We start from the raw sequence: 25787 nt of genomic DNA on the forward strand, positions 1-25787 counted from the left end.
AGAACGTGTGGGCTTGCCCTTTAAGGCTGCTCAGTACAAGACTCCTGCAGGGCTGGACACATCCCAGTTCAGTGAACTGCACACACCGATCTCCTGTCCATACACCTTACTTCCACAGCACATCAAAGGCCATGGAAATACCAGGCCTGCTGGGACCAGCAAGACATATCGTGTGGAAGAGAAGCCCCAGGGACGAGTATTTGAGAAAGGTGGCTGTGCTGTACTAACATGAAGGCCTTGGTTTAGTAAGTATTCCAATGATACAAGGAATGGTGGCTTATGGACACCAGTTAGCATTGTGCCTAAATGCATGCCTAAATATACATGAAGGTACTGTTTATTCTCAATACACTTCACTATGTGGGTTCTGGTGATGCACTGTTATAGCTCAAATATACTGTTAGTAATAAACATTAAAAACAGTATGTACGAATCTAGGTTTCACCATGGCTGCTACTAGCTACGCAAAAAGCTTGGACGGTAATGTGAATTAGACAAACGACCCGAATTATTTGCAGAATTTTTATAATTAACAATATTATCATAATCCAAATTCAGTTACAGTATACCACTTTTAAGCATTAGTCTTACCCTATAGCTTGCATTTTCCCTGATTACTATAGAATTGTTTCTAATATTATGTAATAATGTATGATAAATAACGTCATGCGACACTGTTAACATCCAGTGGTTCTGGGTTTATCTTGCTATAAACCAAAATACTGCCAAACTGGTGCATTCATGATTTTTTTAACCTTCCAAGTGGTGTTCAAAGCACCCCAAATCACGTGAACTTGTGAAAATAAGTTAACACTTCCACTACAACCTAGAGAACACACATTATATGACACACAATTTTCAGCTCATTTTAACACACATTTCCCACCTTTAACACACACACACACACTTTTTTTTCACTATTCTGATGTATTTTAACATTATTCTGAAATGTGCAGAAGTGTGTTCTTAGAAAATCAACAAAATATGTCTTTTGATTAGGGACAGACAAACTTTTGCATAACATGCACCTATATTTTATGCACCCAAAGAATAATTTGCATAATATGCACCTAATTATTTGCCCAAGGCTACTATGGTTTGCAACAACTGCGTGATTATTTAGGCATTCAGTTTGCACAATGCTAACTGAACCCTTCACTTCATTACCTTCAATACCTTCACTCTGTAACAGAACTAAACATGACTTGGCCGATCGACATCATAAGGCATAAGAAAAAATCTATGCAAATGTATTTAATTTTTGCCCAACGATCACTTTAATGCAACTAAGAACACACCACTAATAAACAATCAGTTAGTATATCCTTACAGACTGATTAGATATGACTGATTGCTTTCTCTGTTTATTGCGATACTGGCAGAGGCTAGAGTTGTCTGAATTTCCTATACACTCAGATAAATTAACACAAGGAGTAACACAAGTAAAGGACAACACAAGTTTTCAACAAAGGAGAAAGTATTTCTCTAGCATGAATAACATTCTGTCAGCACCTTCAGAGCCACATCACTGTCACCTTCAGTGTCTAAAACAACGCAGCTAAACTCTCGATAGCAGTGGGAGAGAGACCGTTTTCATCTGCTTACAAAGTATGTCCTGAAGGCCCTCGCTATTTCTGAGTGAAGTCGAGTCTAAAGAGCTCTGGTGGTGCAGTGTAATGCAGGACTGAGGGACGGAACCCCAGGGACCAGAGTATTGCTCCTGCCCACCGCACCGTTTTTAACCACAGGGGAGTCCAAAAACATCCGCTCAACTTACTAAACTTAGGATCAACTTTTAAAGTTTCAAGTGTATCAAAACAAAGCTGCAAATAATGATTTTTCTCTCCCTGAAAAGGTTTCCATTATTGCATTGTACATTCTAATATTGTAAAAGAAACAACAGTACATGCATCAATAAAAGTCATACAGCATTTTATAAGGAGAAAGGATGTGAAAGTCAATAACAGTAATGGAAGACAAAAAACAAAACGGCTCTTTCAAAGGCCTGCACTTTACTGAAACAACCTTACATGCTCGCTGACCTTCAATCTGTTTTTGTAAAAAAAAAATTCCTTTGAAATGGTGAATAAGGGAGAGAATGAGATTACCTTGTGGTCATGTACTCTGCTCGGTGACCTAGAGAGAGACAAGTGAGAGAGAGTGACAAAGACGAGAGAGAGAGAGAGAGAGAGAGAGAGAGAGATAGAGAGAGAGAAAGAGAGAGAGAGAGAGAGCTAGAGAGAGAGAAAGAGAGAGAGAAAGAGAGAGAGAGAGAGAGAGAGAGAGAGAGAGAGAGAGAGAGAGAGAGAGAGAGTGAGAGAGTGAGAGGTGTGCTAGAATGCCTCGGCCGATTGCACACTCGGCAAAGCATATGCGGTCAGCCATCTGGCTCAAATCTGGGCACACGCATGCATTCACACCTTACTGAGTTTGAAGTTGAAGTTTTAAACTTTCAACTTTCTCAAACTACCATCTTTCAGTCCTTTCTGGAGCCTTTTAACCATTAGGTCTTAAGTGGCTATCTCCTGACATGCCTGACATGACTCAGGCTGTGAGCTGTAGGGTCGGCTCTGTGGAGATTCCTTATCCCTGAGCCTGACTGACAGTTGTGGAGGCAGACAGCCCAAGGCTGGACAGCAGGAACTGAACATGCCTACTCCACTGACAGCCCACCCATGCAGCTCACACCAGTGCAGGCCTGGACAGAGGTGGCTGGGTGTTTACACTAAATTTGTGACGTGCTCCAGGGCAGCCTGGCCAGCAGCACCGCTCCGGACCTGCCAGGAGAGTGTAGAGTACAGTGTGATGAAACACTGGAGGCTTATTATCCAAAAAGAGGAGTGTTCAAAAGGGATAACAACTCTTTTTGTTCTCAAAAAACTGATCAAAATGTAGTGTTGTTGACATTTTATTTTGACATTTGACATTTGTTTTTATTTTATCTGTTTTCACTCATCTTATCTCTTAAGCTAGAAATAGGACAATACTGTGCAATGTGTAAAATGCATAACATTTTCCTTGCAGAAGAAGCTGTGAGGTAGCTTTCAGTGTTTATATTCCAAAACTTTGGAATTCCCTTCCACAAGACATATGCCAAGCACGGGGGGGGGTTGGCAACATGGAAAAAAGTTACAACATATAAAACACAGTTAGACATTTTTGTGATATACAATATGCATCACAATATTTTTTCACCCAAGTATGCAAGTGGTATCACATCTAAAAAAAACTGCAATGAAAAACTATTAATACAATGATTATTACTCAACATTTCACATATGTTGCTGCACTAAATCCAGTTATAGATGTTTGATGCAGTTTGTTAGTGCATTGACATTACTGACAATATCCATGATACACTCATAAAAGCATATTGTGCATCATGACAACAAAAATGATCATGATAATGAAACAATATCATCGTATCAACCACCATAGTCAAGTATTCTAGTTAGTAATTCAAAATATACATTTCTAGGTTAGAGCCTGTAAAATATTATGAATGAATTTGTCATCTGACAGTGTTTCATACATCATATTATTTTGACAAATATTTACTTACTCCGTTATTGTTTTGCTAAAGTCTACTAAGCTTTATTATTAATGTTATCAGAATTCTTACTAAATTATTAGAATTTTTATAATTTCTGTTATTAGTTCTCTTTTTTTGGTTAATGTGTTCTTTCTTTGCCAAGCATTTATTGTATGAATCAATTACTATTATATAATCAATATATCACCATGTAATATACACATTATTTTGAAGATGAATTGAGAATTGTTTGGTTAAGACACACAAAGAATATATAAAAATGGGTTTAACTTTCAGCGCTTCCATAACACTTTACTGAAATAGACAAAAAGGAAACACTGGAAAACACTTTATATACAAAGAAAACACTATAAACAAAACACGTATAAACAATGTGCGTCCATCAGGCTATGTTTCTATATATTAGACAAACTGCAGTTATTTAATGATTGTGTCATATGATTACAGATTAGTGTTTATTACACGGCGCTATCTCAATACACTACTTTTTGCTAGTTTTTTTACTTTTAGAATGAATGCTTTATGATAACCTGCAGATATACCCTGTTTATCACCAAAACTGCAAATTAATTACTAAGCTGATTCAATGAAAATCGAGTAATCATCGGGTAATTTACGGTAATTTAATAATAATCGAGTAATCATCTTTTTTTAATTTATTACAAAATCTTTTTTTTTTTTCATTACAAAGTGAACATATGTGGTGAAGCGTGTGTAAAATCATTAGACTTTTGTGTGATGTTTACCTTCTCCCAGTGCTCTCTTCAGCAGGTCATGCTTGGCCTGAAGTTTGGCAATGAGGTTGCTGCCCTCCAGAAACTCACGAAATTTCTGGGGGAAAAAAAAAAAAAAAAAAAAAAAAAACACACAAAAGGAAGCCCAGCATGAGACCAATGGAATAAAAACTCTGGCTAGAGACATTAGCCTGCAAGGCTGCAAAGTGATGACAAACAAATCACACTGAGTATGGTCTTCTTAGTGACACTGGGAAATGGCACTACATTCTTTGGTCAACTGCCCTATAACGCTAATAAAGCAGGATCTGATCTCACTAACTGGACTGAGAACAGCACTGGATGAATGCCTCCTCACCATAAAGTAGAATTGCTCGGTCTCCTGCTGGTTGGCACGTCTCTTGGCAATGCTGGGTTTGCTAAGGTATGTCTCGGACACGGTGGACTTGACCGACTCTGTGGAACGGCTGTGATGGAAACACTCAGAGACGTCATAGTCCTCAATAGTCACCATGTCCTGGATGGTGGTCAGGGTGGCCTCAGATGTCTTCTTAATCTACAAACAATCAAAGACTAGACTGAGTAACAGCAGAAAAAAAAACTGGTGGACAAACAATAAAAAGTACTTGTTCAGATGTTTCTACTTAGCAGCCACTCTAAGTTCAAGTGTAGTTCAAAAGAAAATAGAGTAAAAAAGAAACATCCAGATGCAGTCAGGAGCATAGTGTCAAAACCACTGTGTCACGACAAGAGGAGAGCCAACAGAAAAAACACAGACGTGACCAGCTCACACAATATGCAAGAATATTCAGAACCCCTTTCTCTGCTCTCCGACTGTCCCTACCTGCCATGTTCACTGTGACAAATGCATCAGACCTTGAACACAACACCAGACCAAAGCAATCAATCTGCAGCACTTGGAAAGGACGGCAAGCCTGGAAGGGATGTTATTCATTCAGGCTTTTAGAATTCATTTTCATAGCCACTTCTCTGCCGGCCACACAGCATTTCCATAAGCTTATAAATGTCAAGGACTGTTTCGGAACATCCCATCAGACAGAGTTTTAGAGAACAGCACTGGTATGAGTCCTCTGAGGCTTGTTGTATTCTCACTAATAGTTCCTAGACATGCAATAGATTTGAGTTTATGAGATAAAGGTTTTACCATATATAGAGAGCAAAGCTTAAATAATCTTACAGTACAGCAACCATGAGATGACGAAGCTGATTATGGAAAAAGGTTAATGCACTGTTTAAAGAAAATGAATGTTCAATGTTTAGACAAAACATATACATGGTTATTCAAACAGACTGCAGTAAAGTACAAGAAGCACTATGACTGCAATATGACTTTTTTGGGGTTTTTTTTCAGTGGGTGGTATTGGCCCAATTTATGTCACAGTAAAAAAATTAATTTCTGACCATTTTGGAATATATGAAGGTATAGTGTACTTATATACACAGATAAACCTATGAGGCAGATAAATATGCAGCGACTTCTCTGGGCTCAGCAAAAACTGTGCTGTGTCACACTCAAATTTCTCAAGTCAAAACATTACATTTACGACTGTCACACACTGCTGGGCTCTGGTAAATCTTACAGTCAGGGCATTTCTGTTGGTTCATTTATCAGTGTTTTCCATTTAATGTATGACATTTTGGCAGAAACTCTTATCTAGAGTGACTTAAAATTTGATCTTTTTTCAGAAGTGGGCGAAGCTTGTGTTAGGAGTCTTGCCCAAGGACTCCTTACTGTTATAGCGTAGGGTGCTTGCCTGAATTAAACCACAGCCTGCAGCATGGAGAGCAGAGGTATTACCCACTATTCTATACAACCATTTCATATGCTGCAAAAAAAAAGACAATATGCAAAGATACCATGACATAAGAGTATAGCCATTAGAGGAATAACTGTTAGTTTCAGTTACTTTATAGATAAGCAGATGAGATGGAAAGACAAAAGAGACAGAAAAGAAAGAACAGTCTTCTCAGTGGAAGTTTAGGCCTTCTGTACCAGCTCAGTGCAGAAAGGCATGAGAACAAATCTCTCTCTCTCTTTGACACACAGACATATACAAGTAGTGCTGCGAGGCTATCAAGCTCATACAGCTCAAATAAAATCCATGCAACCCTTTCCGCCTCAGCAAAAGATTAATAAAACCACCAAGCTCTATGACCATCAGCAGCACAAGGTTTTTATAGGCAGTGTGAGGCCTTGGCAGTGTTCGGCACACACAGTGAGCTCATAACCCCCCATTAACCCTGAGGGTCATGCTGAGCCGCGCCCTAAAGCCTTCTCCTCCAGTATGAATCAATGGAGGATGACCTCAAAGCTAATGGAGACCAGTAGCCTAGCCCTATCTCAAATACCATGGATCACGGCTGTCTCGTAACTAGTCTATTTCAACCAGGATGACTCATTTGCCTTTGTTCCAGCCTGAACGCACTAAAAGCCAATCGTATGTCTCAGACTCCTCTGCCTTTCAGTTCTCAGTGACTGTTTCGGTAATGGTTTCCTCCACAGAGCTGCCACACCTGTTTGTGTATGCACTGTAAATGGATGTGGTTTGAAGGGCAAGCTTCAAACAGCCCATAACCAAGGGCAAACTCCAGCAAGCCAGAACAGGCCCAAAAAGCACCAGAAAAGAGGAAATCAATCTGTTTCACGTATATCAAGTGTGTCAAATGAAAGACCCTCGCAAAGCCACTTTAAAAAGAGATTTTTATACTCAATCAATCACACCCTGTGCAACTGAACTCTCTGAGGATCGTGGTGCCTCCAGCAATGACTCTCATGCGGGACCATTAGGGAAGAGAAAATAAAAGGCATTTAAGTTGATGAAGAGCATGAAGTCCTGGCATGTTTTTAAGACTGTGTGAAAACAGTCCCTCAAAGCACAATAATGAGAGCTGTAAATAATCTGTCATTAAAACTAAATACGTTGAAGGAAGTTTTGTCTTTGCACATGTTTAACACAGTTTATTCAGTGTGTGCGCAAACTGAAGAAACTGTATTCACTGCATATTGGAATCACTTATAATAATCATAATTGTTATTTTATGCAATAACATATCACTGCAGATGGAAGAAAACCTCGTATCTCCATTTTTGTCATTTTCAGTTTTTGACATAATTTGAAAATGCCTGTTGTCTTTTACATTGTGCATAAATTTCATGATAAATGGATGAAAAGAAACGACCCAAAATGACTTGGAAAAAATTCTGGTTCCATTGACTTACATTAAAATTAAAGCAGGGTTTTTCCTTCTCCTGTAAAGTTACCATTTTGGAGATATGAGGTTTTCTTCCGACAACAGCGATATACAAAGATACTACGAGCTAGACACCAAAGTATTTTTTAATGTTTAAGTGCCTGATTATTTTAATGTAAGCATGTTGCTGAGGACACGTTTTTAAGGATGTGATGAAGAAGGAAGATGTAGTGCAGCTGTAACAGAAACAAGGCTAGATATGCTGGTAGACATTGGCAAGGTGCAGAAACAACAAAAATAATATGTACATACAGACACATCATCTACTTAGGAGAACATTCTGTGTGTAGAAGAAAATGAGTCTTTATCAGCATACAGTGACACCAGTTAGCTCTGTTAGCTTAATTCTAAAAAGCAGCTTCAGTTATCAAACCAAAAACCTATCGATGTCCCTCGGGTCTTTCTGAATAACAAAATGTGTTTTTAGGTGTAGCTACATTTTTGTAAGACAACTTGCTAAAAAGTACAAAAGCATCAGATCAAAAAACTACTTAAGTACTAAGTAACGGAAAAACTCCAGTGGAACTGGAGCATCCATCAGCACAGAAAATTAAGTTGATACAGCTCTATTTTTCTCCTTTCTGGATTATTTTGGTATTAAATATAATGCTAAAGCCCCAAAGTCAGAGTTGTGACCAACACAAAACAGTACAGATGTCATCAATAATGAAACAGAAAGGAATTAGGAACTAAATATGAATGAGTACAAAGTAGATTCCTTTATTCACTATTGCACTTGAGTAGAAGCCCAAATATTACACTTTCAGAGCTACAAATCCAAATACTTTACTTGAGTAAATGTAGCTAGCTACTATCCACCTCTGTTAACCAGGTATCCATTCATTCATGCTTATGGAAGATGAATATCAAAATGAATTGGAAAACACACCAAGTGTCTACACATTTTCAACAGCATACTGAGAAATTATTAAAATATTCATAAACACAAGAGCTAAGATGCATAACTAAAATATAATGGACTCATTATTCACTACTTTGGATGATCAAATGCTATCTGTTGTTAAAGGATTTCATGACATGTTGTAGGCTACTTACAGTAATATTTTTAATAAGCTTTATTTAAATGAACTGTTTTAATTTGTCAGCTTTTGTGTTTCTCGAAGTGTGTCCTGAACCTCAGATTCTTTTTAGCAAATCATTTACATTTTAATCCATCACTACTCATTTACATCACTTTATAACTGCAATGTTTGAGCCAAGTTTCTGATTTAGGCATGCAATTTTCATGACACTAATTGGTGGTTATAAGCTCCAGCATAAAACTACAAAAGCAAACTTCGGACACCAAGCATGTCTTGGCTGATCGGCTGCTTTTGGGTTAAGGGGAAACTTGCATGCATCTAAATTTTTAACTGAACAATTCCTTTAAAACTTTCTATTACAGACATTCTAAGCTGCTGTTTTTCCTTCCAGCGAGTTATGATCACAACACCAACTGTCTTCACTGCAGAGACCTTACACAAATGAGACGAAATCTCCCTACTTAAAAACCATTAGATTTGATGTATAATTCATTACGATACCAGCTTTGCTGACACTGAGATTGCACCATTTACACCAGGGCTTTTAAAAAAAGATCATTTGATGTGAGAACCAAAGCCCACAGAATAACCAGATGAGCAGGAAACTGGTGCTAACGTGTGCTAATGTGTCTAGTGGTCCGTTTAACAGCAGAGGGCTAACTGTTAGATGAGCTATCAGCAATCAGTGATTTCACACGGCAGTAGGCTCAGGGCATACATCTCAGCTTTGATGTGCCTCCCTGAGGTTTATCTCCAGCAAAACAAACAGATACTTCCCACAGAGAGTGGCGGATTGGACTGCTGTGGTTTTACTGTGAAACGCTGACAGAATATCTATTAGAAAAATGGAGGGAGGGTGGGAACAAGAAATAGAAAGACAGAAAGACAGACAGACAGAGACAGAGACACAGAGAGAGAGAGAGAGAGAGAGAGAGAGAGAGAGAGAGAGAGAGAGAGAAAGAAAGAAAGAGAGAGAGAGAGAGAGAGAGAGAGAGAAAGAGAGAGAGAGAGAGAGAGAGAGAGAGAGAGAGAGAGAGAGAGAGAGAGAGAGAGAGAGAGAGAGAGAGAGAGAGAGAGAGAGAGAGAGAGAGAGAAAGAGAAAGAGAGAGAGAGAGAGAGAGCGAGAGCAAGTGATTTAAAGTGTGCGTCACTCTCACTGATGTCTCATCTAATCTCTCTGGCAAACACTATGTACTTCATTAAATTATTAGCTCTGTGGGAGAAAAAAAAAACAAACGGAATGAGAGAGGAATATAGAACGAAGAGAGATGAAGAGTCCAATGTCTTCCCTGCTTTCTACTGAAGGTGTACATGCGCATGTCTCTGGGTGAGTGGTATATGGAGTCTGTCAGTAAAGCTAATAAAGTATTCATCAGCTGCTCTCTCTTTTTGTCCACTGTAATGCGGTGCAGGCTGCAGGAAACAGCTGCACCAACTCAGTTCAAAAGCTAACGAAAAGAACGTCTCAGCTAGAGAAGACCTTGCGTCGTATCCGGGATGTACAGTGTGCTCATCTCCTGACCACTGCAGTTGTTTTTGACCAGTGGTCACAGTCCCATGATGCCCTCAGCAATTTCAGCACTACAGGAAATGCCCCGGCCTCGTATCTCATCCTCGTGTGCTTCTACAGAACCAGTCTCCAAAGGACCATGGCCCACTGTGGTGCATCTCAATCGGCTTTTCTTCCGCTCCGGTCACTGAGCAAGCACTGACAGCAGCTCAGGCCATCAATCCCCACAGCACACACAGTTCAAAAGCCCATCCTGGACAAGACTGCCAAGAACCTAGTGTCCCACATCTCTAAAAACAAGCTGGACAGTAGGGGTGGGGAATATTACGATATGCCATCATTAATGTGATAAATTACATCACAAAGCACATCATGAGTACATCATGGGCATTGTCGAAACTTCAACAACAACCAGCATTTATGAACTGCAAAAGAACAAGCAGCTGATTAGATGTCCAACCATTACACCATTGTTTTATTAAATTAATTTCATCAATTGTTTCATTTTCCTGCTGTTCCCTGTGAACATGAATGGATTAAGGCTGTCAAATGATTAACATAATCATGATTTACCACAACATTTTATGCAGATAATTGTGATTAATTACATTTGTCTTACATGCTCAAATTTATTCATAAAGAAAGACTTTCCCTGTTAATTTTGCCAAAATAAGTTAAATCAGGATGGATTTACTACTTTCATATCATCACATGAACTGAACATAAATATTGTGAGTGCAATTTCTAGTTGGCATCACTGATGTGGAGTAAGAGCAACAGTCACGTCGTCCAACTCCTCCATGATTGTAAATCAGATTGCTATGTTACATATTGCTTATTCATGGCCATGTCTTACTTAAGACTCAGCGTACTTCAGGTGATAAACAAATTCACCATGTCAGTAGCTGGAAATAACATCTCACTATTTAAAAGCTATATCTGATCAAGAGGGCTACAGTTGCAAGAAGCTGGGCTTCAGTGTGATTGTTCAAAAGGTCATACTATGAAGACACATTAATAGCAGTGGCAATAATTCATTGTGTTAATACATTCAAAATGACACCACTAAAATCAATACTTTTTTGTAAATGTTGAGTAAAAACAATAATTGTGCAAATACTCTTTAAATGTGAGACTGCTTCGCCACTGCCTTTTCTTCACTCCAATTTCACCGAAAACCTCAGAAACTCTAAATACCACAATACAGATCATTTTATTTTCCTCATATCGCCCACCCTTACTGGACAGGCTCCACTGCAAGCTAACTGGAAAGCACTCAGCAATGCCTGGCAGGAATCATGCAGCCTCATCCATGTTTACGTGGAAACATGCCATAAAAATACACGCGAGGAAGATGATGTAAAGATCCCCCTTTGTTTGCAAATGGAACAATGCAGAGATAATGATCTAGTTTTCTTGCCAACCAAAGCCTTCTATGAGAGTCTATCTTGGTTCTTCTCTATACTCTCAGTTGCCCACCACACTGCATGCAAGGCATGAAAAAGAAAAGCGAGGGAATGTGGAGCAGGAGAATGAAGAAATGGAGATAAGAGTAGAAAGCCTGTGATTACACCACAAGAAGGGAGCTACAGTCTCTTTCTCTGACCACCACCTTTTCAATTCAGCAGGCGTCCAGATATCTGTAGTCTGAAGGCCATTTCAGACGAAACAGCCTTGAGATGAGCTTCAGACGATGGTTCGGGAAAAAAAAAAAAAAAGCAGACAGAGTTTGGAAATAAAGAGGGGGTGATTGAGAGTAGCACGTCACTGGGGTTATTCAGAGGACAGCAGAAATGCTGCAGTCAGGACACAGCTATCCTGCACCTCTCCCTCCAAAGCCTCTTCTACAATTAGCTCTTGGCAATTCAATTAGGCACACAAATCTACTGTAATGCTGTCTCATTAGGATGCCACAGAAAGAGATGCGATGCATCTTCAAGGACTTGGCTTTCATTTCTCAACAAGAACTTCACAATGTAGTCACACATGGTAATAAGTTTGGTGCAGAAAAGGTTTAGCTACACATTACTGAGGTATGGTCATTTACAGGGTAATTAAGGCCTAAATTTAAATATATTAGTTGTCAAGTTATGTAATATTGTGCAGCACAGCATTGCTCAGCCGCATCAGTTTGAGAGAATTCAGATTTTTGTCTTTTCCTTCCTCAATCTTCTTTCACTACAAAAGCATGCAATCAGCATGCATTAGGCAAATATCATATATCCACTGGCAGGACCCTCTACTGTGATTAAGAAATTCAGCATGATGTACCATTCATGAAGGCTTATAAATACAGATGTGATATTCGGCTTCCTAGCAGTAACTTCAGCAATCTGGCTTAGTCATTTTGTATTCACCAGCGTAAAAGAATTAGCTCAAAACAAAACACCTATCATACACCAGTGCTTGTAGTTTTTCAAAAGTCTCTAAAAACTACTGTGGCACCACTGTAAGAAGTGAGCAAACATGTTTACAGTTGATGTAGTGATTTTTTTAATTTTTATTGTAGCCTGAGAACACCTTTAACTACTTTTAATATTCAAATATCTACATTCTTAAAGGAGAATTTCACCTATTTATTGGAATTTCTCCATAATTCAATCTGAGATGTCAAGGAGAGCGGTTTCATGATAGGGTTTGTTGAAGAGAAACTTATTCACTGAATTCTTCACAGTGGTGGTGTTAGGAACCAGGAATTACAATGTCTACACTGCAGATTGAAGAAAAAAACAAAAACAAAAAAAAAAACAAAACAGTGAACCTGGAGTTTTTACATGCAGGGTTGAGAATGTTACAATAGTGGTGATCTGGAATCTGGAAAGAAAAAAAAAAAAAAAAAAAAAAGCAAAAACATACTTTTGGTATTATTTTGACCTCAACACCCTGCACTCTCTCTCAGTCATGAATATGCTTTAAAAATTAGATGAAAAAAATGTAGATGTCACTATTATATTTAACAGGAGATTCAGTATCAACTACTTATATCCTGAAAATTTGTAGTTCTGCTCAAAAACCTTTATTTATTTTTTTTAATTCCAAACTAGACATGCCTTATTTAAATTCAAATAACTATTTCTGTCCCTAACCAGGACTGCAGTTGAAAACTACTGATTTAGAGTTGAGGTAAGACAGGAACTCAGGCTTGCTCACCTCCTCGTTCTCGATCTTCAGTGTGGCCAGGCGGGACTGTAGCTGCTGGAACCTGAGCACCAGCTCAGCCTGGACGGGGGGCTGTGCAGTGATTTGACATACCTGAAGGAATAAAGCAACATGTCAGAGGCCTTTTCAGAAACCACTTTGCTCCCTTGCTTGAGGCAACCCATAATTCTCCCTAAATCAAAACCAAAATTCTTTGCAGGGAAAGGGCAAGATGCCCCTGGAACAATCATCTTGGTTAGCTATTAAGATGCCAAACACATTTCAATCCAATCTGCTTTTACCAACCAGGACTCCAGCCCAACACAACAATTGGTTGTAAACTTTGCAGACATGATATCAGTGACAAAATGGCCAATTAGGGAGCAAAATTCAATAAAGGACTAATAAAAAAAAACACCTTCAGGGTGAGAACGCTGTCTGTGTAAATGTTGCTCTGGCGGCTGAGACATATTAAAACTGGGAAATGAAACCACTCTAACCACATCTAATCCAAATCTTCATTAGCATGCCCTTTTCAATCCACTGCTGAGCTATTGTAACCTAAATCACAGGTTTAGAAAATCACAACACTGAGGTTAATGTGAAAGTCAGCATGAACCATAGGGCAGTTTCCTTCTGTACTTTGATGGGTATCTGAGTTAAACGTGGTTTTTGATCTAGTTGAGTGTTTCACTTGATGATAGGTGGAGTGGTTGTAGAGGGATGTGAAATATGTTAGCGGCTAATGGCATTTTTCCATCACCCACTGGTGCATAGTGGAATAATGGAATCAAAAATCACTAAATGTCTTTGAGGTGAGCAAAAGTCACTATACTCTGAACAAAAATGACAAGAAAACAAGAATTGACTTTTAATGGTTGTTATCATGCTTAATATGGGCAGGGCCTTATATAATACAGGCACTAATAAACAAAGGTAAAAAGCAGAGAGAGAGAGAGCGAGAGAGCGAGCAAGGGACAGCCAGAGAGAGAGGGACAAAAAAAAGAAACAAAGGGAAAAGGAAAAAAAAGACAGACAGGAAAAAAGTTTTGTGGAAAAAGGAAAGAGAGAGCGAGAGCAGGAGAGAGAGAGCCCGAGCGAGAGCAAGAGAGACCGAGAGACAGAGAGAGACAGAGAGAGAGACAGAGAGAGAGACAGAGAGAGAGAGAGAGAGAGAGAGAGAGAGAGAGAGAGAGAGAGAGAGAGAGAGAGAGAGAGAGAGAGAGAGAGAGAGAGAGAGAGAGAGAGAATGAATGTGAACCTTACCTCATCCCCCAAGTGTGGTTGAAACTCAAATTTGACTGGAGGACAGAAAGCAGTGGGATACATCTCCATGAAGCGCTGGCGGTCACTGCGGGGGTCCAGACTGTCCACAGCGTTCTCGATGATGTCCAGGCCCTCGTGACGAGATGTCTCAAGGTTATACTCGGCCGAAAGGTAGGTTCGTAAAGCCCGGTTCAGAGAGGCATGATAGCCCAGATCACAGCACTGCTCAAAACAAACACAGAGAGGTGAGAGCATGTATTCAAACAGCCTTACATTTAACACATGCTCATCATCCAGTTATTTCTGCAACACTTCTTATTTATCACTTAACAATTAGAGCACAGACATGCTCCATGATACAGTGGCCAGTTTGTACTTTGTTGTCACTATCAGGCATGGCAGGTACAATTTAGCCAAAACATTTACTGTTATTTACAGCAAATGAAAATGAACATCCATCAACTAGCAATATACAAATTATATCATGCTAATCAATGGTGACTGGTTAAGAGTCGTTAGGCAAGCTATTGGTTTAATAACACCATCAACAGCCCAGTTATGTCCTTTAAGTTCAGCTAAGGACAGTATTTGGATATGGCTAATGTAAGACATGCTTAATGCCTTAGATATGCAGTATGGCATGCTCTCTATCAGTCGCTGTGGCCCTGGCAGGTCCCTGATGCTGACCAGCATCAGATGACCTAATACACAATGCTTTCTGTGTTGTACATCTGTATTTGGCTTTAAATGCTGACTTTGCTACATATACAAGCTGCCAGCAGTGAGCAAAACTTTACAGATTTGGTAGATAATTTTCATGTTTTGCCTCTGATTCAGATTCAGTGGAGTCAAATTGGGAGGGGGGGGTTGCAGTGGGGGAAGACATTCACTAGAATCAGACTGAGTGACAAATTCATGCCACACCCTAATATAACTACCATCACCGTACGATAAGAGCTTATGAAACAAGTTTTTACACTGGACAAGGCACTTCAATTTGCTTTATTTCTCAGTTTATATAAAAATATTTACTTTCTGGCCCATATTTGAGTTTAGTTGTAATTTATATTATATTGTATTAATACTGCTGTGTCTCAGCAGAAGAGTAACAGTGGACAATCAGAAGATCAGAATCTCAGTTAGGAAAAAATACATGAAAAAATGGCTATGATCCATATGTATTTCACAGCAGTTATTGATTTCAAGGGCAAGGCCTTTCAAAATTGTAAACAAAGTCATTCAGAGTGGTTTGATGTGAAATTCTCCTTTCTAGAGAAGCTGGTCGAGTCAGAATTGTCTGCAGTGGTGGCAACAGGAACCAGACATCTTAAACTAATGCCTCTAAAAGCTCACATGGTTACAACTGCACTGATGCTTCAGACATTGTTCTAAAACTATTTTAGGCATAATATTTGCTAAACACTGAAGTAACTGAACATATCATATTGTGCAGGAATAGCGTACAACTTTTAACTGTTGTATCAAACTGTACAGTACATAGAAGCTGATACTCCCAGTCTGGAAAAGAGCAAGGCAGACATACAGTGAGATCACACAAAACAAATGAAATATAACTCTAAATGAATTCTTTCACAAATATATATTATCTACTGGACCACATAATGCATAACACCAAAAGGTTCAGATTCAAGATCTGATTCCCTATCCTGGCAGGAGCATAACAGCAAAAATAAGAGTTCTAGGGCAAGACTGCTAATGCCACATCTCGGGTGTTTTTAGACACATAAACATATAAAATAGACATAAAGTTTGATTTAGTTCTGTTTTGGCTATGTAAAAGTAGTCAATTTTTATTAAAAAAAAAATAAAATAAAATGTAAAAGTTATTGTTATCAACCACAAGAAGGTGTTAATAATGAGTTACTTTTATTGTGGCTGAAATTCCATGTCAGTGCACTCCTATAGTACAACAGCAATTCCATTACAATGATACTATATACTCAGATAATACAGAGAAATCATGGATCCTGACATGGGACTCATCACTGCAGTGTGACTAAGAGTCCTGGCTCCCGCTGTGCTCTGCCTGCAGACCGTTTCGCTGATTACACTCTCAAAGAGAGACACAGGCCTGCAGAGTGTGAATGTCTGTGAGAATGGGATCAGTCTGCTGATGTGCTTTTGGAGCACACGCTGACAATGGAACAGTCAGATGAGTCGCGCAGATTCTTCCCCTCAGGGCTGATTGCTAAATTTAATCTGCTCTCACTACTTTAAGCATGTCCATCTTGTTCTCTCTCTCCATCATGGACAAAACAGCCCATTCAGAGATTGGCACTGAATAGCCAGGTAGAGGCAGGGAGAAGAGGGCTCAATCTAAGCTCACAGCATGATGCTTTGGCAAGGTCACACTGCCCATCATCAGATAGGGAGGCTGAATGATGAAAACAGGAATGCCATTCAAAAGTTCTGTTTACTCAGGCCCTGCAGGGACACTTTAGTTTTGCAGGTGAAAAATACACTGACAGAAGGAAGACACCTTGTCTTCTGTTTGGAATGCTTTATTTTTGCTGTTATTTTTCAATGAAGTAAGTATCTTTACAACTTTCTGACCAACATGGCAGAGAAGAAGCTATTCAAGTGCGAGTTAGAATGCACTTGTTTATTAAGGTAACTTGTAAGTGAATAGTGCTCCATTCTGGACAGGACTTTTCAAAACATAAAACTGTCATTTTGACCTATTGATACCCATTTAATTTGGGTATATTTCACTTCAAGTACTTGAATGATCATAACAAGAGATTAAAGTATAATGAAGCACCAAAATGAAAATTGGTGGCCAAAATCAAAAGTGAAATTCAGAAAACTGTAAAAATTAAAAGTCTTATATTGTGACACTTTGACACTACAGACTACAGTGACACTGTAGGCCTATTTAATTCTTATCTTTATCTTATTGTGGGGGAAGGACTCAAAGTGCACTTTGACCATTTTTGGCTGGAAATTTTTTACCAGCTGAAATTTCAGTGCATCCCTAATACAATCTCAAGACAAGGCTGTTGTCAATCGTTCCTTCAGTTATGTAGTTTTTGCCAAGAATAATACTAAGATCAGATTTCTATTTAATATTTGAAGTTACAGCAAACCAACAAAGAAAACACATTGTTTAAAAAAAGGTCCCCAAACTTTTGACAAGTGGTGTAATGTTTCCAAAGGCTTGGACTATGACTATGGACTATGGCTGCAATACTGAAAATACAGAGAGGGCTTCTGCAGGGCGAGATTGATGCATTATGCTGGATCATTATTGGAGGCAAATCCAGCCAAAAAAGAAGTTAAAATTAAAACAATAAAATTAAAATGTAAACCTCTTTTTGCCATTTCTTTTTCCAAACATTTGCTCAAATATCCTGTCGAAAATCTTGATTTATTTTCACTTTTGGCAGGAAATTTGCATAGATGTTAATTTATTAACATTTATTGTTTTTAATTTACTTTTTTTGGCTGGATTTGCCTCTGATAGATCACAGGTGACCTGTAATATGTAAATCATGTAAATCAAGTAAATCATGAAAACTGGGTTTCAATGGCAGACACTTTTCTGCTTCACTCAAACAAAAATTAAATTAAATATGTATGAATAACATAAGCTGCCACTGAAAAAGTAATTGCATACCTGCAAAAACGTGCATGGCAAGGCAGAAAAACAGGCCCTGATCTCATACAACAGAGAAGAACAATGACTGAAATAAATATGGAGGTGAGGGTCCACCCACATGACCACAGCACCACTATTTCACTTCTCTCGTTCCTGGAGTGGTGTCTGATCCCAAAACTGAACCTTCCCCCTCTTTTCCTCATTTGACACAGATGCTGTTAAACTCATCATTCCCTCTAGACAGAGATTCTGTAAGCTATTCAAAAGGCTTGAGAGAATGCTCCTCAATACTGGTGCTCTAATGTTTGGGGAAAGACGGGCTTAAACAAAATGCAATTCAGTGCAATGTGTTTGCGAAGACTTCTCTCAGTCTGTCTGACGGCACCTGCATTTGAAGTCTTAAGAGCTTAAATTTGAGCAGAATCTGGCAGACGTGTCTGCTCTTGAGCATATATGTTTCTCAAGATCAAAGTGGAAGCAAAAGCAGAAGCAGAAGTGTAGATTTAATCCAACAGACTGCAAATGAGGCAACACTGATGTTTCTGTTCTTCCCAAAAGACCTGAAGTCAGTCTGAGGCTCCATTTTTAACTGTTCTACTTGTCACACAATGTGTCTTCAACTAAAAATGACAGTTGTTGCATTTCTTCAGTACTTACATCTATTAAGTCAGCCAAGTCATGAATATAATACTTGAAGACAGAGGAGTTGGTGGCTTCCAGCGTTAGCAGGTACTCATTGCGGGCTTTGATCGACTTTAGCTTGTTCTCAGAGTACTTGGCCTGCCTCTGACAGGAGAGGAAAAACAGACAGAACATTACAATGAGAAAAATAATTCGTTACTGAAAGCTGTGAGCTTTCATGTCTGTACAAACTTTGTGGCTTATAAGATCCATCGCCAGATGACTGGCGAATGCTCATGTCCAAAAATAGACAACAAAGAAATACAAGACCATCCAAGACCAAAAAAAACATCAGAGAAACTATAACAAGCCAAGAGATAAAACGTCTAATGGGACAAAAGTGCAGAGATTAAAAAGGAAACAAACAAATCAGCCCAGATATTATTGTATTCCAGTTTATACTCTCTAACTCTGCAAAAGCATGCTAGTCATGTAACTGGACTGGCTGACCAACAGACAGTGACTCATCCTGACATCCATATTTTAACCTCTCCACAGTCCTGCATTCCAGGAAGCGTCAAAGGAGGGGGAAAAAAAAAACGCTTCTTCCCACAGCTATAAAACCATTTGTCACAGGTTTTAAGGGAAAACAGGCCAGCTGAGAGCATAAAGCATGACCTCCTCACTGAAAATGACACTTTTAGATGACCATTTCCATCTAAAACTTGTTTAGCGCATAAAATGCTGGCCTGACATTTTGAAATGGCCCGACACGCCAGGAAAGTAGCATTCATGTGAGTCAGCCATTATGTTTATCTGAGGACTGAGATAACATGAGCGTGATGATTAAGCCTAAAATTAATAAGCCTGCCCGATTACTAAGGAATAAAATAATCTACTCCATTCGAAGAGATAATTTTAAAGGAGTTGTTCAGCGAACCGTTCTCCTTACCCCAAATTTAGTTTCGCACTTGAACCACAAGGCTTGTGTAGCTAATATCACAGCTTATACCACACCAATAAGCAATGCATATCACTGTTGCTGGATCAAAACCTTGTATGTCCAAAATAGACACTTTAAAGGAGAAGGAAAAAATGTACTTCTACTTTTATCTGGGACCTTTTGGTCCATTTATCATGAAATTTACAAACAATGTAAAGATCAACAGGCATTTTCAAATTATGTCAAAAAACTGCTTGCTATACAAATGGAAAAACAAATACCAGTGCTTTTGTCCATTTCCATAAACAACAGCATGTCAAACTGTTCAGAAAACACGCAAACAAGCCAATTCCAAAGATCAAATGGTTGATCATTTGGAGTAAAGGGGAAAATAGTTTTTCTGATTCTCTACCTGAAAAATGATAACAGATAGTCTCTGCAAGGAACAAACATAAGACATTTTTCTGCAAATTTTAGTGCACATTTTCTATTGAGTTTATCATATTAGAAAAAAAAAGAAATGAACTGTGCCTTAACTTTCAAATAAACACAAATTGTGCATTAAAATGTGCAGAACTATGTTCTCTGTAAAGTGCACTTTTACTTAGAATCACTCAGAACCACAAAACATGCAATTTCACTGGGGCGCCCAAAAGTTTGTATACAACTGCATATAAATTCATTTTTTGACAAACTGTTCCTTGAAGTCTTACAGGAGTTGGGCAAGCCTTGAGGGTACAACTCTAGAGACATTATGTTCAGTACCTTCTCCTTCATCTTCTCGATCTTCTTGACAGAGCTACGTCTCTGGTGCTTGTCCTCCATCCGCATGCTGAAGACCGGATCTCCAGAGCGGCCGATCTGCCTCTCCTCCTGCTTCTCAAACTCCTTCAGCTTGCTTTCTGCACTGATGCTCTCAGTGTGATACATGTGGTAGGTTTTCATCACCTGTGGGGCCCAGAGGTCAAAGAACAAAGTTCATGTTCAGTCATCTGTGATGAGTCACAGAGTTATGATGAGAGAATCAGAGTTGCACCACCTGACAGATGTGCACAGCTTTCATCCACCCACTCAACACCGCCCAATTCACCTCCAACACTGCTGTTAAATTCTTGCTCTTATTCCCTTCTGAATGGGTACATATGTTCACATGAGTATGACAGCATTTGACAGCCTGCATGCTTGAAAACTCCATATAGATTGCAAATCCACATATTTCTCTGACCTTCAGGTGCCATCTCTGCTGTTTAGGTTAGAGGGGATAGACTTCCATGCATGGAATTACTATAAAGTATAGAGTTACTCTAAGCACACACAGACTGATATTCTCATCTCTAGCTTTAGTTATATGTGAAACCCTATATCTGTAATGGGCCACAGAGGAGCTCTTTATTTACCCTCAGTCAACGCGTCATCGTCTGGACCGAGAGCAGAAAGGAACTAATAAGTCACCAATCAGGTATGGACTGACATGCTGATCATTTACAGTGTCTTTGTCAGGATATTAAACACGCTGAAAAAGCTATATTTAAATACACAAAATTTCAGCTCAAAGCGCTTCACAGAAAACAAACAGTAAAACAGCTTTAACAAAACAGTGTAAAAAAAAAAAGCAATCCAAAATATCTGCTAAATAAAAGTAAAAAAGAACCAAAGCAAAAATCAAGAAAACATTACAAGTGAAAAAAGGAAAAACAAGCAAAATAATAAAACAGAACAAAAAAAATGATTGTAGAACAAAATTCAGAGACTTCCATTCATTTACTTAATTTCCTGTCAAAATTACCAGTTATTCTTTTAAATGAAATAAATAACACTTTTTTCAGTATTTCGTGTGTCCACCCTTTGCCACCACTTTTTACTACCGCTGATGTTCCTTTCGTGAGATTCGCTTGCAATTCTTTTTTAAAGAAATCTGAAGAGATCTTTTTTTTTTTATACCTCCAAAGTTCAGTCTTAGAAGTTGTTTGCAAATTCTGCTTCTTAAGATTTAAGTAAACGAAACAATACACATACAATAGAATCATTCTTCTTTTTTTTTTTTCTTCCAGTAACAGCTTCTTAACAGCGACACATCATTTCAGACCCAGAGTGATGAGTTGTCACAGTGGAAAGCATCTGATGGACTTCTTCAGATCTGAAGCAAGAGTGGAGCTTCATTGTCTCCTCTTTCTCAGAGACGAAAGCTTTAAATGCGGTTTATCGGATGTTGACAATTGCAGTGGTCTACCAGATCTTGAACAGTTGTTTGGGGTCCCATTTCCTTTCTAGTTTTGGAAACTTCTGTTTTTCACTCATTTTCCTTAGATTTCCCCCTTGCTAATGCATGTGGATTATCTTGTATATACACTGCTCAAAAAATAAAGGGAACACTCAAATAACACATCCTAGATCTGAATGAATGAAATATTCTCAGTGAAAACTTTGTTCTGTACAAAGTTGAATGTGCTGACAACAAAGTCACACAAAAATCAATGGAAATCAAATTTATTAACCAATGGAGGCCTGGATTTGGAGTCACACACAAAATTAAAGTGGAAAAACACACGACAGGCTGATCCAACTTTGATGTAATGTCCTTAAAACAAGTCAAAATGAGGCTCAGTATTGTGTGTGGCCTCCACGTGCCTGTATGACCTCCCTACAACGCCTGGGCATGCTCCTGAAGAGGTGGCGGATGGTCTCCTGAGGGATCTCCTCCTAGACCTGGACTAAAGCATGGATGGAGCGAGACATGATGTCCCAGATGTGCTCAATCGGATTCAGGTCTGGGGAACGGGCGGGCCAGTCCATAGCTTCAACGCCTTCATCTTGCAGGAACTGCTGACACACTCCAGCCACATGAGGTCTAGCATTGTCCTGCATTAGGAGGAACCCAGGGCCAACTGCACCAGCATATGGTCTCACAAGGGGTCTGAGGATCTCATCTCGGTACCTAATGGCAGTCAGGCTACCTCTGGCGAGCACATGGAGGGCTGTGCGGCCCTCCAAAGAAATGCCACCCCACACCATTACTGACCCACTGCAGCACCTATTTTGCAGCGCTCTGGCAGTGTTCCTCCTGTTCCTCCTTGCACAAAGGCAGAGTTAGCGGTCCTGCTGCTGGATTGTTGCCCTCCTACGGCCTCCTCCACGTCTCCTGGCGTACTGGCCTATCTCCTGGTAGCGCCTCCAGTCTCTGGACACTACACTGACAGACATAGCAAACCTTCTTGCCACAGCTCGTATTGATGTGTCATCCTGGATGAGCTGCACTACCTGAGCCACTTGTGTGGGTTGTAGAGTCCGTCTCATGCTACCACAAGTGTGAAAGCACCACCAACATTCAAAAGTGACCAAAACATCAGCCAGAAAGCAGAAAGGTACTGAGAAGTGGTCTGTGGTCCCCACCTGCAGAACCACTCCTTTAGTGAGTGTGTCTTGCTAATTGCCAATAATTTCCACCTGTTGTCTGTTCCATTTGCACAACAGCATGTGATTGTCAATCAGTGTTGCTTCCTAAGTGGACAGTTTGATTTCACAGAAGTTTGATTTACTTGGAGTTATATTGTGTTGTTTAAGTGTTCCCTTGTGTGTGTGTGTGTGTGTGTGTGTGTGTGTGTGTGTGTGTGTGTGTAAGAAACTTTTTTGGAGTGGAAACTAAATAAATGAAAGATTGACTTTTGCACAGTATTGTATGCATTTTAAAATGAAATAAAATGATTAAAAGGAAATGTAAATGCAAACAAACCATACTAACCAGATACTACACACCACCCAAAACACCTTTAATTGGACAGAGATCTAAACTGTGGTGAATAGGCGCTTATTCTTACAAGGAAACCTGCCGTGGAACGATGAGTATGCAGAGCATATTGTTAGAAGTCGTTTCCCATTGCTTGAGTCATTGTTATTGTTAGTGGGCTATTAGTAACGCTAGGATGACTTCAATAACATGCATTAGGATATGACTCACAAGACACAAAGAAGGTACCACAAAGTTAATTATGCCTTTTTACCTAAATTGAAATGGAATTGGGGTGGGGGCTGGGGGGTGGTATAGGGGAAGCAATCTGCCACAATGTATGTGATATAAAGAGAATATCCAAATTTTAGTGAAACAAAGAAGGGTACAACAAATATAACAGGATAATGTAGATGAAGGATAAGGAGTCAAGTATTTTAGTTTCAGCTTAGCTGCTTCATTAAGCATAGCATAGGCACTGTTGGACAGGCATGTGCTGAAGTTCCACCTGACCCCATAGCACAATGCTCCATTCACAAGCATAGCCCTCTCTCAGGTCAATCCAAGCCATTACCACTGTACCGTGTCACTGTAATCATAATGCATGATACAGTAAAGCCTCAACTGGACTCAAAAGACTGCCTGTCCATAAGATGGCCACCAAAACAAACACAGTCAGTAGAAATATGGAGCAGGAGCAGGGTTTCTCTGGGCCATCCTGGCTGCTTCTCTTGTCCAGGACCATATAATTAGAAACGTGGTTAAGATGGCTGACCAAACTGTGGGCCTTGATCTCCTCTTACTGGGCTGGAACTGTGTTTATATTTCTCCTTTTAGAATAAGCCATTTTAGCAACACGCAAAACCTGTTATTTTACTAGCTGTGGTCTTGATTGAATGGGGTTTCTGATGCAATGGCCCTGGGGGAGTGAATTTCCTTAAATACATTTTTTAAAAAAGGCTAAACCAGGTCAAAGAGAAGATGACACAATGCTCAATAGGCTTTAACTGTGTCATGATATGTGCTGTCTTTCTGAAAACTACAGTATAGTGTATGCAAATGCAAGCAACCACTTGCAGCAGACGCTATGTTGTAATGGATCAGAGTTGTCCAGTGGTAGTATAGTAACTGCAATTCAGCTGCAGCGTGAATGGAAAAGCCCAGTGGCAGGCAGGCTGGAGACCTTGAGAGTAGACGGAAGAGAGCTCATATACCAGGGGAAGATATCGCATGGGAGAACGCATAGCCAGCCACTCAAGGACTGATTAACAATATCAAATGCTCGGAGGCCACAGGAAACATTTTATCTGGCCTGCTCATCAGCTGTGTCATTTCCTGCTGAGTATGTGCCTATGATTCACAGCTGCTCTTTCCTGCCTAATGGCCATCTCTGAGCTGGCCATGGAGTTTTACTGAAAATATGTGGTGTAAACTGAGACGGCAGGTAAATGACTCTTACTTTCAAACCTCATAAGCGTAAATCAGAAAGAAATGGTGTATAAATGAACAGTAGAGACAGAACCTAAAGAAAGCCAACCAGATTGCACTGTACAATGGAACGTAATGAGAGAAAAGGCTGACCTCGCTTTAGCACACACTTATTCTTTCATGTACAGTGTTTTGTACGTAATTTAGCCTACAAAATATGCATGTATTCAGCTGTAAAAGTAGGTGGTTAATAATTACACATAATAAATGATTATAGCTAATTTTTGCTAGTTAACTCATCTTACTATTGAATAGCCTACTTCATATGTACATGCCATGACATGCAATCACATACACACTCACTCACCTGTTTATTTAGCAAAATTAGCCAGTTATGCTAATTATTAAATGGAGACTCATCAGACTGTTAAAACTGATTGGTAACGAACCCGATGGCAGATTTTCAATATAACAACAATTCACAAAGGCTTTGTATGACAATTTTTTTAGGTAACTGCTTTACAGATAATAGCTGATGGTCTCACTCTCCATACCTGAGGTGGCCAGAAGCACAGCCATACTACATGCTTGGTTGGTATTCACCAACTCTGGCCACCCCTTGGCTACGCCTCCTCCCCCAACTGACAATAGACACAGCTTAAACTCAAATAAACACATTACACACTGCTGCCCTCTAAAGATGTCAAAGCCCCAGTCAGAACTCAGAAGTTTCTCATTTTTGTAAGACCCATCATGTGTAAAAGTAAATGAGTTTCCTCCATTTTTGCCTCTACCCAACACATAAAAACACTCCAAACTCAAAACAGCAATGTAAACAGTCAATTGTAAAAGCGAGCAACTGTGGATCATCCTGTGATCAGCTCAAATAATTGTAAACATTAAACTATGTAATAATAGTGACAGAGCTAGTTTTT

At 39.3% G+C, this 25787-nt stretch overlaps 1 protein-coding gene across 3 annotated transcripts in view; it reads right to left on the reverse strand.

Moving 5' to 3' along the window:
- The window catches only part of srgap1a (SLIT-ROBO Rho GTPase activating protein 1a), a 128697-nt gene that overhangs the window by 44746 nt on the left and 58164 nt on the right, over nucleotides 1-25787 (reverse strand). For all 3 annotated transcript variants that reach the window (XM_017683241.2, XM_017683316.2, XM_037539945.1), the window contains exons 5-11: nucleotides 20466-20648; nucleotides 18794-18922; nucleotides 14518-14739; nucleotides 13264-13365; nucleotides 4646-4843; nucleotides 4300-4384; nucleotides 2109-2136 (exon numbers count right to left, since the gene is read on the reverse strand). In XM_017683241.2, the coding sequence (XP_017538730.1) occupies nucleotides 2109-2136; nucleotides 4300-4384; nucleotides 4646-4843; nucleotides 13264-13365; nucleotides 14518-14739; nucleotides 18794-18922; nucleotides 20466-20648 (947 nt within the window). The remainder of the gene's footprint in view (nucleotides 1-2108; nucleotides 2137-4299; nucleotides 4385-4645; nucleotides 4844-13263; nucleotides 13366-14517; nucleotides 14740-18793; nucleotides 18923-20465; nucleotides 20649-25787) is intronic.

This window comes from Pygocentrus nattereri, chromosome 7 (assembly GCF_015220715.1).
Source record: "Pygocentrus nattereri isolate fPygNat1 chromosome 7, fPygNat1.pri, whole genome shotgun sequence".
Lineage (NCBI taxonomy): Eukaryota > Metazoa > Chordata > Actinopteri > Characiformes > Serrasalmidae > Pygocentrus > Pygocentrus nattereri.